Source organism: Dasypus novemcinctus, chromosome 21 (genome assembly GCF_030445035.2).
Source record: "Dasypus novemcinctus isolate mDasNov1 chromosome 21, mDasNov1.1.hap2, whole genome shotgun sequence".
Classification (NCBI taxonomy): Eukaryota; Metazoa; Chordata; class Mammalia; order Cingulata; family Dasypodidae; genus Dasypus; species Dasypus novemcinctus.
The window spans coordinates 8,916,575-8,933,015 of record NC_080693.1 but is presented as its reverse complement, the minus strand read 5'-3'; the positions used below and the strand labels follow the sequence as shown (position 1 = coordinate 8,933,015).

The window sequence follows — 16,441 nt, the reverse complement described above, 5'->3', positions numbered from 1 at the left end:
AAATGGAGCTTTTTAAAAATTCCAATCAAATAGCCTCTAATGAATAAAATATCCAAGAATTTAACCAGAATGTATAAACTGAAATTAGAAAACACTGCTGAGTGACACTGAAGACCTAATCAAATAGCAAGATGTTCATTGTCATCGACTAAATATTGTTCTGATATCAATACCATGCAAAGGAAACTACAGATTAAATTCAAAATCAAAATTGAGTAGACTTTTTACAGAAATGGAAAAACTGGTCCTCAGATTCCCATGGAATCATTAAGTGGCTAAGCTAGCCAAGAGAGACTTGAAAGAGTTTCACAATGTAAACATGCTTATCAAAATATCACTCAAATTTACCCTATGTAATATACAAAAAGCTAGGAAAACCTGACCTATTCTTAAGGGAAAACTCAATCAGTAGACACTGTCCTAAATTAACCACAGAAGGATTTATCAGACAAAATGGTTGTTCTGTCTATGCTCAATGAGATTAAGGTATGTCTCTGTAATTTTTTTGTCCTTTTTGTTTTTAAAGATACATAGATCAGACAAAGTGTTACATTAGAAAATATAAGAGGCTCCCAAATACACTACTCCCCACCATCCCTACTCCTCCCACAACAACCTCTTTCATTGGCACGGAACATTCACTGCATTTGCTGTAAACTTTTTGGAGCACTGCTATGCCACAAGGGCTGCAGTTTACACTGTACAGCCTACACTCTCCCCCAGTCTATCCAGTGGGCCATGGCAGGACATACAGTGTCCTCCATCTGTCCCCATAATACCATTCAGGTGAACCCAAAATCCCAAAAATGTCTGCATATCACAACTCTTCTTCCATCTCCCTGCCCTCAGCAACCCCTGTTGCCACTGTATTGACATAAAGGATACAATTTCTTCCAATGCTAGAATCACAATAGTTCTATAGTAGAATACCAGCAAATCCACTGCATTCCATACTCTCTTCCTCCATCTTGTGGGCCCCGGGATGGCAAATGTCCACTCCAAGTATAAATTGAGAGGGGGCTTGCAGCCCACATGGCTGATGGACTGTGTTATCCCATTTGCAGTTGTAGACTCTCTTGGTACCCTGGGGTGGTGGTTGGCTATCCTCACCTCCCTCTTGGCTGACCTGGGTAAGTATGATGAACTGGAAAGTAGGTATTGCTACTCTGCTGAGGCTCAGGGTCCAGTTGGAACACGGTCCAGAGACCCAATCCTACTGAGCACACACCAACCCCAGCCCCAACCACAGGTTCAGTGAAATTGACAGAAAAGGCATGTATAGAGAGGTCACATCTCCATCCAACTCCATCAAAGAGCATTCTCTTTAATTGAATGGAAAGATAGGAGTTCTCAGCAGAGAAAAAGAAACAAAGAAAAGATGTACATGACAACTTTTGATGTAAACATAAAGTTATAGAAAATAAAAAATATTCATTGAGCCATCTCAATTAGAGAAGACAAGGGATGAATGAATTGGTGAGATGGAATTTAGATGAATAGTAATGATATAATCTGAGAATAGAGAGTGAGTGAGAAAGACAGAATTGATCCAAAACTGAGCCTCATGATCTGTGGGGCAATACAAAAAGTTTTAATATTCATTCAAAACACTGGGTTGAGCAGAAAGAGGCTGGTGCCAATAAAAAGGTAAGGGAAAAAATGGCTGAACACTACTCTATGAAATATAGATCCAAGGGACTCAAAATCTCACCGTGATACATCATAATCAAACTGCTGAAAACTAAAGATGAAGAAAAAATCTTGAAAGGAGTCAGAAAATTTGACAATTTGTAGAAATATAACAATTTGAAGACCTTTGATTTCTCTTTAGAAAATATAGAGGCCATAAGAGTGAAAAACATCATTAAAGGGCTAAAAGAAAAACCCTCAGCCAAGAATACTGCATTCATCAAAAGTTGCTTAAGGTTTAAAGGCAAAATAAAGACAGAAGGAGAGGATCGAAAAACATGTGAATTCATCACCTGATGACTTGCTCTACAAAGATGGGAAAGGAACTTCAGGCTAAATGGAAATTATTCAAGAAGGAAGCTTTCAGCTTCAGGAATAAAAGATGTGGATCAGGAATGGTGAGTATCTGGGGAGAAAGAATAACTGTTTTTCAACTGTTAAATGGTTAAATATATGAATGAATTTTGAAAAATTATAAAAATACAAAATGTTTGCAGAAGTTATACCCTGGACTGGGAACTCAGAAGAAGACTTCAGCAAAGAAGGGGATTAAATGATTCCTATGGCTGTAAGGTGTCCACATGTTACTTGGATGGGTAAAACATTAATTCTTTTAGACTGTGATACCTGTATTATTCTCAGAGAAACCACTAAAAAAGAATTCCAAAGGAACTCCAGAAAAATTGTATAACCTAAATGGTCCTTTTTCTAAGAGATAGGAATAAAGTAGCTAAAGCATCAGTATACAAGTTATTAAGTGAAAAATAACTCTCTTGGACAAATACCTACAAGCAGGATTGCTGGGTCCAATGGTAACTCCATTTCTCTTAACCTGTCCTTCTCCTCTTCATGGAGGAGACCCTTGATGCAGGAAGATGAAGCATTTCTGAGAACAGGGCTGTGTGTTTGGGTTCTCAAAGGATGTGGACATTTCAAAGTACAAATGATTCACCATGTGCCCTCTCTGTAAACCATAAATCATAATTTCTGCAGTGAGTTCAGAATGAGCAGAAGTATCAAAATGCATTCAACATCACTAGTGATCAGTAAAATACATATTAGAACACAAAGTCTCATGCCCATATCTTCCAGAAAGGGTACTCTTAGGATGAGAAAGACTTCAGCAGGGAAGGTACAAACTCCACACTAAGAGAGTTGTTCAAATATTTAGTCAGGGAGATAATTGGGAACAGGGAGACTTCATTCATTAACTCACCAAGCCTCAGTCAGGTGGGTGACTTTGCCATTTGATGAGCATTAACTGTTGTTCCAGAGTAGTTGAGTTAAAGGTGAAGCTAATTCTTTGCATAGCTGTTATCAGGCAGTTGGTCTGGAATGTCTTAGGTTCTGAGCCAGTAGAGGAGCCAAGCAGACTACTGGTCACTTCAGGTGGTAGTCCAACCCCCAGGAAGACTCACATGAGGCAGAAGGTATTGTGAAGATGCTGGGGGAGGAGGGCCAAAAATTTGGACATCCTTGGTACTTCAGAAGGCCTTTTTTTTTTTTTTTTTTTAAGATTTATTTATTTATTTAATTTCCCCCCCTCCCCTGGTTGTCTGTTCTTGGTGTCTATTTGCTGCGTCTTGTTTCTTTGTCCGCTTCTGTTGTCGTCAGTGGCACGGGAAGTGTGGGCGGTGCCACTCCTGGGCAGGCTGCACTTTCTTTTCACGCTGGGCGGCTTTTCCTCACGGGCGCACTCCTTGCGCGTGGGGCTCCCCAACGCGGGGGACACCCTTGCGTGGCACGGCACTCCTTGCGCGCATCAGCACTGCACGTGGGCCAGCTCTACACGGGTCAAGGAGGCCCGGGGTTTGAACCACGGACCTCCCATGTGGTAGACGGACGCCCTAACCACTGGGCCAAAGTCCGTTTCCCAAGAAGGCCTTTATGTAGGGGAAACTACCTCATATTTTGCATCAAGGAAGGAAATGTAGAGACAGGAGGTTGGGTCAAGATATGTACTCTTCTTGTGGGTGAGCCACCTCCTCCAGGGCATCAATTCTTCCCCTCAGGAACTTTGGGGCAAGAGGATTTTTCAAAGGAACTGTTTCAGTACACCATGGCTGACATGTCATATAACACATACTTGTTGGCTTAAAGGAGTTTATTGTTTCACAGTTTTGGATGCAGTGACACCAAGATTAGACTCAGTAAGGTCTGTGCCCTCAGTGCTTGCTTCTGCCTTTCCTCCCCACCATCCAGGGCAACACTGGGGTTATGGAGGTGAGGATTTCTGACCCCCCTTTCCCCAGAATAGTCACACTAATATACAGACTCAGGCTCCAGGGTAGGTCACTGTCTAGAATGCCTCTCCTTTACTTCCTTTCCCTGACAACTTGGGGCCATCTGGCTCTCTAGCAGACCTGTTTTCAAGTGTTTCAAGGTTTGGTTTGGGTTTCTATCCCCATTATTTGTAATGCCCTCGGCAGGTGTTGGTAATAAACTTTCCTGAAAACAGTAACAACAACAACAACAAAAGACACCTTGGCTGCCTTTAATTCACAACTATTGTGAAGTAGTTTGCAATATTTCATGCTCTGGTTTTCCAGACAGATACTTTAGTAATTCACACTCAGTTTGGGCCTAGTCCTTTGGCAGAAGTTTTAACACAACATAAGAACAGTGTGCCAACTAACTATTATTTTGCCCCCAGTTTATCCAGTCTGCCTTTGCTGTCCATAAATATTTGTCAATTGGAGGGTAGAAAAAGGTCAGAACTCCACTGTGGGTATTGCTCTTGGAATTTAGGATGACTTTTGTCTCACAATACTTATACATTACAGTTATGAATTACCATATGAAGAAAAGTAACTGAGTAAACAGGTGAATAATAGGAAAAAGAACACTAGATATATCAATAAAATAATATGGATTGTATCTCTAATTTGAGCCAGGACCATTACTTAATTCTGAGGGCAGCCGATGAGGCCAATGGTACTTGCTCTGTATTTCAGATCTGGAAATGAGACATAGACAATTTAGTAAATTTCCCAGCTGACAGGAAGCAGAGTCAGGAATCAGCCCTGAACATGTAATTCCAATGTCCATGTTCCCGATCACATTCATCTTCTGGCCTTGAACATCACAGTTGCTGTCAAAAACATGCTGGGTAAGGCATTAGAAAAGCATTTCAAGGCAAGTGTTCAGAAGCACATTTGACCTTTTTACTTTTACAGGTGTCATTAGCACTCAAAATAGTTATTTCTCTATGCAACTTATACATACTATTTAAGAAACTTCAGATGACACAGCAAACGGAATCAAAATCACAAGCTCACCACTGAAAAAAATACCAATGGTAATTTTTTTTTTGTTTTTTAACGTACCGGGGTTGGGGATTAAACCTGAGACCTCATATGTGGGAAGCCAGTGCTTAACCACTGAACCACATCGGTTCCCCTGAGTTGGTTTCTTTTGTTTGATTTTGGTTGGTTGGTTTTTGTTTTTTTTTTTAGGAGGCACCGGGAACCCAACCTGGGACCTCCCATGTGGGAAGCAGGTGCTCAACTGCTTCAGCCACATCCATACTCCAATGCTAATATTTGAAAGTATTTCTTCTCTGATCTTCAACCATTAAAACACACACACACACACAAGATAAAGAACTCAGTTAACTATCTAACCTGAAGGACAATATAGTATACTGAATACCCCAAATACACTACAACTACAAACAACTTCTCAAGTCTTCTTTAAAGCCCCTTGTCTGGAAATACAAAGATGGGACATGATTTGGATTGCTACTTGAATCTGTGCTCCCCTAATTGCAACTCTAAGACCCTAAATCAATGCCTTTGTTGCCTTGCAGCTTAGTTTATTTCTCAGTTGACATTACATAGTGTTAGAAACAGGATTCTAAGTAACTACCAACCTGACTCTGGAGCTACTGTTGGATTTGAGCATGGTAAAGGCAAGAGCCCCTTCAGCTCTGCCATCTCCCCAACAGCCCTGAGTTCCTGTCTGTGAGTCCCTCTTGGTTCTGAACATCCCTCTTTTTGGTTGAGGCTCTAGACCTTTTAGGGGTGACTTTTGAACTGACATTTTGAACTTTGGTTCTTATGGTTTAAGCTACTAACAGCAGTCCTGTTTGTATACTTGAACCTTTTTTCTTCTGGTTTGGCCTGGTGACATAGGGCCTTTCTGATGGCCTTTTTTTTTTTTTTTTTTTTTTTTTGGTATATAGGGAAAATTTGTTTGGCAAGTACTTGAATGGGACTTTTAAAATTCAACTTTGATAATGAGCTCTTTTAAGTGGGGGATGCCTCCCTAACAATCAATTTGGCTTTTGTAAGCAAGCAAATTACTTTTGATCAGCACAGGATGGGCACTTAAACACTATTAGAATCTATTAGCATGTGTACCACCTTTTAAAGAGAGGTCTTGGCCTGATGGAGGAACCACCTAGTGACAGGGCAGATGAGGAGACCCCATCTAATTCCAAGGTAAGGTTGCCTTTCTTTGTCTGAGAAAATCGTCACTTTACTTATTCCTTTCATTTTCAATTGAGTTCAGATAAGAAAATTCTGACCATGTACATTATAGATGACATATAGAATTTCCTTATTTAGGGAGTATTCTATTACTGTTTCAAGTTGTTATTTACAACTAGCAACAGCAGGGAGTCAAGTATATGGGCTTTTTAAATGGCAGTGGTTTTTCCTTCTAAGAGTAAGAATTTTTTGTGCCAACCAAAATAGACATGAGAGATGCATTATCTAGGAAAAGCTTGTATCTTTCCATGTGTGTCTCCTACAATTACTTATGGGATCTTTCACTCAACCACTGTTTCCCATCTGCACCAAAAGCGCAAAAGATCTGTGTCAACACTACACAGCATGATCTGATCCTGAGTATTTTCTTTAATATAATTACAGGTGGCCTCAGGTACAAGAGAAAATGATATGCATTTTTTAACTTCTGAAAAACTCTAGATAATTAAAAAACCAGGGTGGAGCTGATGTAGCTCAGTGGTTGAGCACCTCCTTTCCATGTATGAGGGCCTGTGTTCAATCCCCAGGGACTGTGTGCTTGCTTTACTCTGAAGAGCCACCCTGATTCCAGCTTCCAGGTGAGAATGAGAAATGGGGATGTGATTATTTTCTAGTTAAGTGATGGCCATGTTCTACAGTCCTTGTAGGCAGCTGTGTTCCCTTTAGCTGGTGAGGGTTTGTGTACCGGGGCTGGAGATATCTATGTTAGAGTCTTTGAGATGAGATTGTGAAGGTGGGGGTAGAGAAGCTATTTCCCACCTATATAGCACAATTGCCAGTGACAACTTCTCAAAAAAACCACTACTACACCCTTTACATATATTTACTCATTCAACCTTCAACACTACCATACTATGACTGTTTATTCCCACTCTTCTGATGAAGAACTGAGGTGCAGAGACAATTAGCCTACAATTTCAAACATGAGTGTCCCTGACCCTGATGCTATAGCCATAACCTAGCCCCATCACTTGGCCATGGGATGATTCTACCCCGTGCCAGCAAAGGAAACTGATCATTTGTGTGTATTCCTGAATGTATCAGACCTGCAGACCCCACACCCTGTCCATCATAAGTCAATTCAGTGATCACATGACTCAGACCTGTTATTATTGCCGTTACTACAAACTATGAATTGACATAGTGTGAAATGCACATAGAAAGTACACATGCCTGTTCAGCTCAGATTCTGAATGACTGCAAGCACAATCTAGTTTAACTAAGTCAGTCCTCCACACTACAGTCCAAACAGATAGGAATTGGGAGGTATTAGCATATTTCTTGAGTCCTAGAAGTGCTCGGCACTGTTTGCTGCATGCCTTAGGGACAGTGGCCAATAAGAACTCAAGTTACCATTTGGCTACTGATCTGGTGTATATCATCCTTGCTGCAACTTTTATAACTGCATTAGAGCCTTAGCACTCAACTCATGTCTCCCCTTAGTAATAAACTATCAAATTGGTGCCTGGATAGTGTAAAGATGGACATCCAACACATTCAATGAATAAACATTCAGAGTATAAAAAAGGAAGACTGGAAGGAAAAATAACACATGATTTATAGTGGTCAATTTTTAAATGACAGTATTTAAATGTCTTCAAATCTTCTATAACTGAGTATCTTTATGATAAAGCATTAAAAAAAATAAAACAGAATGTTTTGCCTATCCAGTCCCACAATAAAATTTATAAATGTCTTTAAAACAATTACCTTATTATTAAAGTTTGGAAAGCGAATAAAATGTTCATGTACAAATAACAGCAAAATCCTGCAGAAACAGGTGCTGGACATTGTATGTCCTGCCATGGCCCACTGAGTGGACTGGGGGAGAGTGTAAACTACAATGTAAACCATTATCCATGTGGTGCAGCAGTGCTCCAAAATGTATGCACCAAATGCAATGAATGTCCCATGATGATGAAAGAGGTTGTTGATGTAGGAGGAAAGGAGTGGGGTGAGGGGGATGGAGGGTAAATGGGGACCTCTTACATTTTTTTTAATGTAACATTTTTTTTTAAATAGAGGAAAAAATCCTATACAAAATATGAAAATGGGAAGCAGGTATAGCTCAGTTGTTGAGTGCCTGTCTCCCATGAATGAGGTCCAGAGTTAAATCCCTCATACCTCCTTGAAAAAAAAAGAGATGACATATGTGAACCATGAATACTGATGATTTTGTATACAGGACAAGGTGATAGTAGCATTTTAGTTGGACTTCAAAATGGCAGGAGGAATGATAATCCATCATTGAACAATGGCATGTATTTTGTAACTTTTTTGGATTATTTCACATTGCTTTGGGAGGTCGTTAGCTACAAAGTCAAGGACTGCATCTTGTTTTATTCCTGCACCTCCATTTTGCTATCCTTTTTCTACTCGTCAGCAGCTCACACTATCCTTGTTAAATACCTGCCTCCATATTACTCTAATCCTTTGTCCATGTCAAGCAAAACTTCAGAGTACTCCAAGGGCACCAACTCCAATATACTATTACTCTTTATCCTCCTAGCTCCCTAGAGGGCCTGCTGAAAGATCTGAGAGCCCGGGCAGTAGAGGAAGCCCCATCTAATTCAAGGTAAGTTTCGCTTTAGAACCATTGCTTTCTGTATTTTTCTTTTTCCATTCAATTAAATATGACCATTACTTTACAGATGATATGTACAATTTCCTTGGTGGGGACTGTGTTCACCTGGCATCTGTTTTGACCTGCCAATCTCTGTTTCAAAAGGACAATCACAAATGGAAGCATTAGATTATAAAAGGAAGTTTTTCTTTAGCAGCCATATTTTCTTCTTGGATTAAGAATTTTTTAAATGCCAACCAAAATGGAGAGATACATAATACAGGAAAAGCTCATCATGCCTTCTCCTCAGGTGTCCCCTCACTTGCTTTTTGGTTTCCTTTACTTGGCTCTCTTTCCCATCTGGTTTTCAAAAGCCTTCTACAAACACAACACAGCAAGTTCTGATCATTATAGTGTTTTCTTTTCTGCAACTGCAGGTGGCTCCAAGAGCAAGCAACAATAGTATGTATTCTCTCATCACACACTTGCTGAGGAAAAATCTAGATGATGAGCAATGAATATTCCTTGTTGGCTTTGTCTAGAGAGAATCTCTCCACAGAAAGAAGCTTCCTGATGTGTATGTATGATTCTCAATGTGCATGTGTGAGAATGTGTGACCATGTGTGTTTTCTTAGATTTCTCTAACACTAAATATTTGCTAATGTCAGCTTTCTGTGTAAAAAATGCCAGTTCATTTCTTCATGGGTATATGTCAAAATTTTATCAAATTATATCCTTTAAATAGGTTCAGTTTATTTTATGCCAAGTATACCTCAGTAAACCAGGAAAATACCCCATTACCCTTCAGGAAAATGTTCACAGAACTCTAAATGGATAAAATTGTATTAGAGAACACCTCTTACTAAGATTTAATTAATAAATCTTAATTTAGTAATATATCTCACCTCTTAGTAAGCCTTTATAGTCTGTTCATGGCATTTTGATTGGTCATGATAAAAGAAAAGCAGCCATATCTGACTTTTTCAAAACATATGAGATATGGAAGGATTGAGAGGTGAATGAATTTTCAAGTTTCACATCTAGAGAACAGGAAACCATATTGTGGAGATATTAAGTTGATTTGACTCCAAATTCTATATACTTTGTTCACATCTCTTTGGCCTGGTGGGATCCTGAATCATCTATGAGTTTGGAACATTCATGATTTCAATTCTTATTACTGAGCACCACACCTTCTGGGCATCTGCAGCACAATGTAGTATTATCCAGTTTTCAAAAGCCCAACAGCCATTTGTGCTAGTAGCTATGGCATGGACAATGCAAAAATAACATGTCCATCCTCACAATACACTTTCCCAGGCAGCTGCTCTGAGCCTGCCATTGGTCTTTTCATTGAGCTCATCTCATACAGAGTATTTCCAGAACAGTCAGAATTTCAGGGTGGTAAGTTTGGAGGTAAGAGCTTTAATGGTCCATCAAAATAGGGGAAGTAAATAGTTAAAAGGGGATTCTTTCTCCATCTTGCTCATTTGCAAACCATTTATAATGTCTTATTTAGGCCTCTGACTCCAGAGTCCAGGGATGGTCTAAGAACCTGTGGTGATCTTGGGCAGCCAGCAAGCCATCAAGTGCAGAAGGAAGGGACGGGTGTGCCACATTCTCCAAAAACTTTCTTGCAGATGTTTGTGTTCCTAAAGATTGGCTCGTGGATCAGAGGTATGACTCCACCAGCAGTGATGAAAATGACACTCCAGGTAGGCAATATCACTCAAGATAGGATCCAATGAGAGTGGGTTATCAGAAACACTCTGGTAACACTGCTACATTAGCAACTGAAGAAGGGACTGTGAAATCAGAAAGTAATGGAAATATACATGGAGGTCTGCTTTATTCTTTCCATATTTAATAACAATAGTAAGAAGTATTATGATCATGTTCTTTGAGTGTACTGTGTTTACAATCATCTTTCCTTCCTATGCTATTTAAGATTCACTTTCCCATAAGACCAATCATCAAAGCCTTTGTTTTTCCTTGGTTAGCAGCTCTTGGGAATAAAGCACAAGAGAGTGTAGTTGAGGTTTTGGTGTTGACCTACAATGGAGGGGATCTGGCAGGACACAAGCTCCCCCAGACTATCAACTAGACTTGGGACAAAGTTCTTCTACTGGGTGCCAGGTGGTGGCTGAGAATTAGGGCTTCTCCCTCTGTACTTAAAGGTCTGGTAGCACTTCATTAATGTTTTATCCTTTCTGACATAAAGAACTGTGCTCTGGGCTTACTACACATGCACCTGGGTGCTGGAAAGGTATCGAAGGAAACATATCCTTGAACATCCTTCTAATCTCTACTGCTCACACAAATCCAAAGTCCTGGGATTAGATTAAAACCTGAAATTGCTTCCATTTGAGAGGTTCATATACAACTCTTTCTCCAACACATTCCAAAGCCTGGCTGGGTTTCTGGGGGCTTTGTGTGAATGGCCTGCCAGGCTTGCTTCACATATTGGCTCTTGCTGTCTTGGAGTCTCTGGGAAGCAGGGCCAAGGGTTCCCTGCTCCTCTCATATTATTCCCATATTACACTGCTACCTTTTTCAGTAAATCAATGGATCAATTAACCAATCCATTTTAAACCAGGGAGCAACTCTCAGATGCATGGAGTTGAATCATGTCCTGTGGGTGATAGTGACCATTAATCCTATAAATCAGGTGATTGTCCTGAGACTGGTATGACCTTAGGTTCATGGAAGACACTTTGTCCTCACAGCATCCCTATAGGTTTCTGAATTGATTGGAGGGGTTGAATGTAAGATTAGAGGTAAAGTAACGTGTCTGTATCCACTTAGTCTGAAAGTGATATAATAGGGGATCTACAGGCCACTTAAATAAGTGTAATCTTTTGGGAATTCGTTAAACCACTGAAGTACTAGCATTGATGGGTGCCTGGACAAGACTGAGGAAAGGTACATGGAAGGGCATGACTGTCAAGTGGGGAACAAGGCAGAGTTGACTGGCTAGAACAGAACACCTGATTTAACTCCATGCTTCTGATAGTTGCTCCGTGATTAGAATGGATTGGTTAATTGACTACTTGATATTTTGGAGAGGGTGACAGCATAATAAGGGAATAATATGGGAACAATGATTGTTCTCCACTGTTGTATTATAGAACAATATGATTGGTGGAAACTGACAAGGAGAAAACAAATGGGCAGTAATACAGAGAGAGAAAAGAGGCAGGGAGGTAGTGAAGGTGGTAAAAAGGAGAAGAAAGACAACATCATGTATAAAAAGACATGGAGAGTGTCTGCCTTCTTAGAGGAACAAGAGGATACAGGCATTCCTCACTGGCCACAGTTATAGTATTTGAGAGCTGGGAAAGGGTCTCTGGGATCTTAGACCCACTCCTTCACAGCCAAGGTGAAATGACTGAGGCCGTATGAGAGGAGTGTGGTGGTGAGGACAGAATTGTGTCCTGGGAGCAGACCACACGCTGTCATAACCAACAGGAGCTTGAATTCTGCCCTCAACCCTAACTTTCCCATTTCCTTTCACAAGGTTGATAGATCACCATTCCTGCCCTGGTTACCAGGAGGCTTACTTCACAGCTTCTGAAGTATCAGATACAGAGAACAACAATTTGCATGTAATTTCCTTCCTCTTTCTGTCTATTTTGTAATCTCTCCCTTTCTTATTCATAACTCCTCTTTATAGCTTTTATCCATTTTGTCTGTTCCTTATTTTATGAATCTTATCCTGAAGGAAGTGGTCTCATCCAGGAAGTTGAGGTCATGGGAACAACAATGTCTACAAATTTCTTCCATCCTCTTTACCTATTTTCTTAGCATTGCCCTGGTTTTAACATACGTGCATCACTGAATCAGTTTGCATAAGCCTGAATGGTCCAGGCAGGGAACTGGGCTGGTTGTCAGAAGCTTTGGGCTACACCCAGTGGAAGGAGCACCTGTGAAGTTAGTTCTGGGGTGGGCTCTCCCTTTGCAGGGTGTTCCTGCACATGTGCACATGGTCATCAAGTGGGTTCCTTTCCTTGCAGCTGTCTACACTGTTCAAGGAAGAGGAGTCTCTTTTCATAAATTCTCTTTTCCTAGAATACACTGAAGACACTGAAGAAATGGATGAAAAGGCAGGAAGAAGAGGAAGAGGAAATGTGAGTGTGGACTGGATAGGATAAAGAGAGGAAGGGAAACAAGTTCACGTGCATTCCATTGCTTTCCTAACCTTCTTTTGGCACTTTAGGAAAATCAGCAAAACTGAGAAGAAACTGAGGTTTCCAGTATTCTATGTGAACATGGAGGTGGAAACATGAACTGGCTGGTCAAAGTAAATGCAGACAATTAATGATCCGAGGTGTCCTCTGGGTCCTGTTACCCACTCCAGAAAAAACCCTCCATCCACCTCTGTGCCTCCCCAGTGATCCCTACTACTGACAGCACAAAGACCTTGAGCTGGAGGCCTCAGTCTGAGTCTCAGAGGATCTGGAGATTATATGATGTTTGGAGACTGAAAGGGGATATAATACCAAAGAAAATGGAGATGCCTCAGTGCTCAGCCCCTTTTACCCAATTCCCTAATCAGCCAATTGAGGGAAAATTTATTTTTCAGTTTGAAAGACTTACACTGAGTTTTAGAAATAGGTTTGGCATTTAATTTTAGATGTTAAAACATTAAACAATTTCTCTCCAACTACTTGTTTTTCTTCATCCTTATCAATAAAATAAACACATAGATAAGCACCCTAAACAAACTTAGAGTGAATGAATGGACAAATAACTGTAAATTTAAGACTTAACATCTTTCCTACCAATGTCTTCTAGACATTTCATTTCCTGAAATCTGTTCCCTCACCTGAAAGGGATCATGGGAACAATATTACCCAACTTCAAGCCAGTGGAGTTGGATTTCAGTGCTGTTTTCACTTTCCTGTCCATTTTGCTGTTTATAACACCATGATTCACATTTCTTTCCATAAATATATTACCCCATTTTCTTCTGGCACAAAGTCTTATCAAAACCAATGATGAGATGCTAATGTTCTTTTCATAATGCACTTGCTTTACTCTAATGCACAAAAGACTTCATTCTTCCTTTACACCCTAGTAATTTTAGCTAGAATATGTCTTGCTATTAGTCATTCTGAGTCAATACTCAGTGTAAGGTTTTATAATGCAGCTTCAAAGAATTTCTTTCCAGAAAAAATAAGGAATTATAATTTTTAATATTTTTTCATGTCTTTGCTTTGGTTTTCTCATTCAGGCACTCCAGTTATTCATATATCATACTTTGTATGCTTGTCTTCAATTTCTGACATTTTTTTTCTCAAATTTGTCAAATACTCACTAATACTTGGCCATCCTGCATTTAAAAGCACTATCTTAGAAATAACCTGTAGGAAAAAATTCCTTTAATTTGGTTTGCTGATTTTTAAAATGCCTATACACATAAAAACCTGTCAGCCACATTATGCCATGATCTTATTACCCAGCATCTTGCCAACATGTAAACTGAAACCATAAAAATGCTGGACTCCTACAAATGGGCTTACACTGAGATTTCACAAATGTACTCCCAGGCTTCCTGTATGTGGGGACATTATGCTGCTCACTGAGTAGACAGCCATCTGTGGAAGTCATTGAACCCTGATCACAGCTACATCTATAACACATTCTTGTGGTGTATCTCTTAAACAAATGACAAGAGCTACATCATTTAAGCCTCCTTCTTGCACTTGACCTCCCATGCTCTGAAAAAGTGAGTTGTTCCAGTATCTTCCAGTAAAGTTTGGCTGAATTTATGAATTACATAGAATTTGACATGGCAGAGGAATACTGGGCAAGAAATGAGATTCTATCCCAGCTCTACCTTACTTCCATGGCTGAATGTGAGAGAATCTTCGAATCTCTGGACCAAACAGAGATCATGGGTAAAAAGAAAAAAAAACCATTGATCTAAATCAATTCATGAACTAACAAAAACTAAGAAAATTAAGCTAAGTTCTTGTTCTGCACTTGCTTTCCAAATGATGGCAGAAGGCCTTGATTGCCTCTAGGAAACATAGAACCTAAGACAAGGATATCAAATTCTTGGCTTTTCTGAGGAGAAAGAGAATATATTAGAGATCTTATGTGAGCAAGGGAGTTGAGCCAAGCAATCAGGTGGTATATACTAGGGTAGAGGGGCAGTGATGGGTGATGTTACCTGCCTATCACTCATTTAGGTATTGTCTTCGGTGTGACAGACCCATTCCCTTTCCTTGTCTGACATTTGGTCCCATGGAACTCACCACTTGGCCAGAGGAGGGGACAATGAAGTTGCCATCATCAGTATCTCAAGATAGTCATTAGTATAGGCATATTTACAGAATAAAGGCAAACACTTAAGCAAAATTATATAATCACCTAAAAGGTACTAGAGGAGAGGGTGGGCAAAGAGAAGGAAGAGAAAATACACTAATTTCATCACTGCTCACAATGAGGATTAATACACACTAAAGAAATGGGTGATTAAGGGAAAATTTTTTTTAAAAATTACTAGAACAAATCACAAACCAGAAAACATACACATGTACACAGAAACATACAGGTGCAAGAAGTGTACTTTTGAGTACACTTGCCCTTTAATAATGTGATAATGAATTTAAGTAGTTTCCAGTGTTAAATACAGTTAAAATTAGCATCAAAAATAGAGAGCAGCTCTTTTTCCTTTTGCAGCCATTGCTGAAGTGGCAGGGACCAAAATGAAGTTCAATCCCTTTGTGACCTCTGGTCGGAGCAAGAATGATAAAAGGCATTTCAATGCACCTTCCCACATTCGGAGGAAGATTATGTCTTCCCTTCTTTCCAAGGAGCTGAGACAGAAATATAATGTTCGATCCATGCCTATCCGAAAAGATGATGAAGTTCAGGTTGTGAGAGGACACTACAAAGGTCAGCAAATTGGCAAAGTAGTGCAGGTTTACAGGAAGGAATATGTCATCTACATCGAATGGGGGCAGCGGGAGAAGGCTAATGGCACCACTGTCCATGTGGGCATTCACCCCAGCAAGGTAGTTATCAGTAGGCTAAAACTGGATAAAGACCACAAAAGACCCTCGAACATAAAGCCAAATCTCACCAAGTAGGAAAGGAAAAGGGCAAATATAAGGAAGAAACAACTAAGAAGATGCAGGGAAATAAGAATCTTATGTACAAATTCCATTAAAAGCTGCTAAAATGAAAAAAAAAATAGCAATTAAGAATTAGTTTATATTTTATAGTTATAAACAGCTTAAAATCAGTTAAGCAATGGACTTTTCCACATAGCAGAAGACAGATGAAAGTGCACACCTCTCACTTGTATGAAAAAGAATTAAAGAGTATGGAAAGAATTAAAGAGCTGTATTGTTTGGGAATGATGGGGAGATAGCTCTATCTCTTTGCAAAGGGAGAGGTAGGCCATGCTTCACACACAGAGAAATTCAGTTAAATCATATGAAAAGGAATTTCAGGTTTTGGTTGCATTATTTCAATAAGTGACTTTGCAGAACTGAAGATCTGGTTTAAGGTTTTATGAAGGAAACAATTTGGTTGAAAGGCAAGAATATTCTGGTGTGGGAGGAGTGGGGTGGGAGAGTGGGGGGTATACGGGAGCCTCTTATGTTTTTCATAACATAACCTTTTCTGTGATGTATGTATCTTCAAAAAACCACAATTCATAAAAATGATGGGGGGGAAGTGGGTTATA

The 16,441-nt window shown here is 39.8% G+C and overlaps 1 protein-coding gene and 1 long non-coding RNA gene across 3 annotated transcripts; both read left to right on the top strand.

The window, feature by feature from the left end:
• Window positions 1-3,054: 3,054 nt before the first annotated feature.
• Window positions 3,055-13,405, top strand: LOC131274942 (uncharacterized). Of its 2 annotated transcripts, XR_009182260.1 has the most exons (6): window positions 3,055-3,119; window positions 8,689-8,754; window positions 10,262-10,419; window positions 12,260-12,347; window positions 12,811-12,869; window positions 12,959-13,405. It is a non-coding gene; the product is annotated as an uncharacterized lncRNA (long non-coding RNA). The 2 variants fall into 2 exon arrangements; XR_009182261.1 differs by lacking the exons at window positions 3,055-3,119; window positions 8,689-8,754 and adding an exon at window positions 9,290-9,319.
• A 2,050-nt stretch (window positions 13,406-15,455) lies between these two features.
• LOC139437240 (large ribosomal subunit protein uL24-like) lies at window positions 15,456-15,839 on the top strand. Its single transcript, XM_071210883.1, has one exon. It carries the CDS (start codon window positions 15,456-15,458, stop codon window positions 15,837-15,839), a length of 384 nt encoding a protein of 127 aa, XP_071066984.1.
• Window positions 15,840-16,441: the final 602 nt, after the last annotated feature.

What these genes read in the sequence shown, in the direction of transcription:
- LOC139437240 (XM_071210883.1), top strand. Translation starts at nt 15,456, where the DNA reads ATGAAGTTCAATCCCTTTGTGACCTCTGGTCGGAGCAAGAATGATAAA.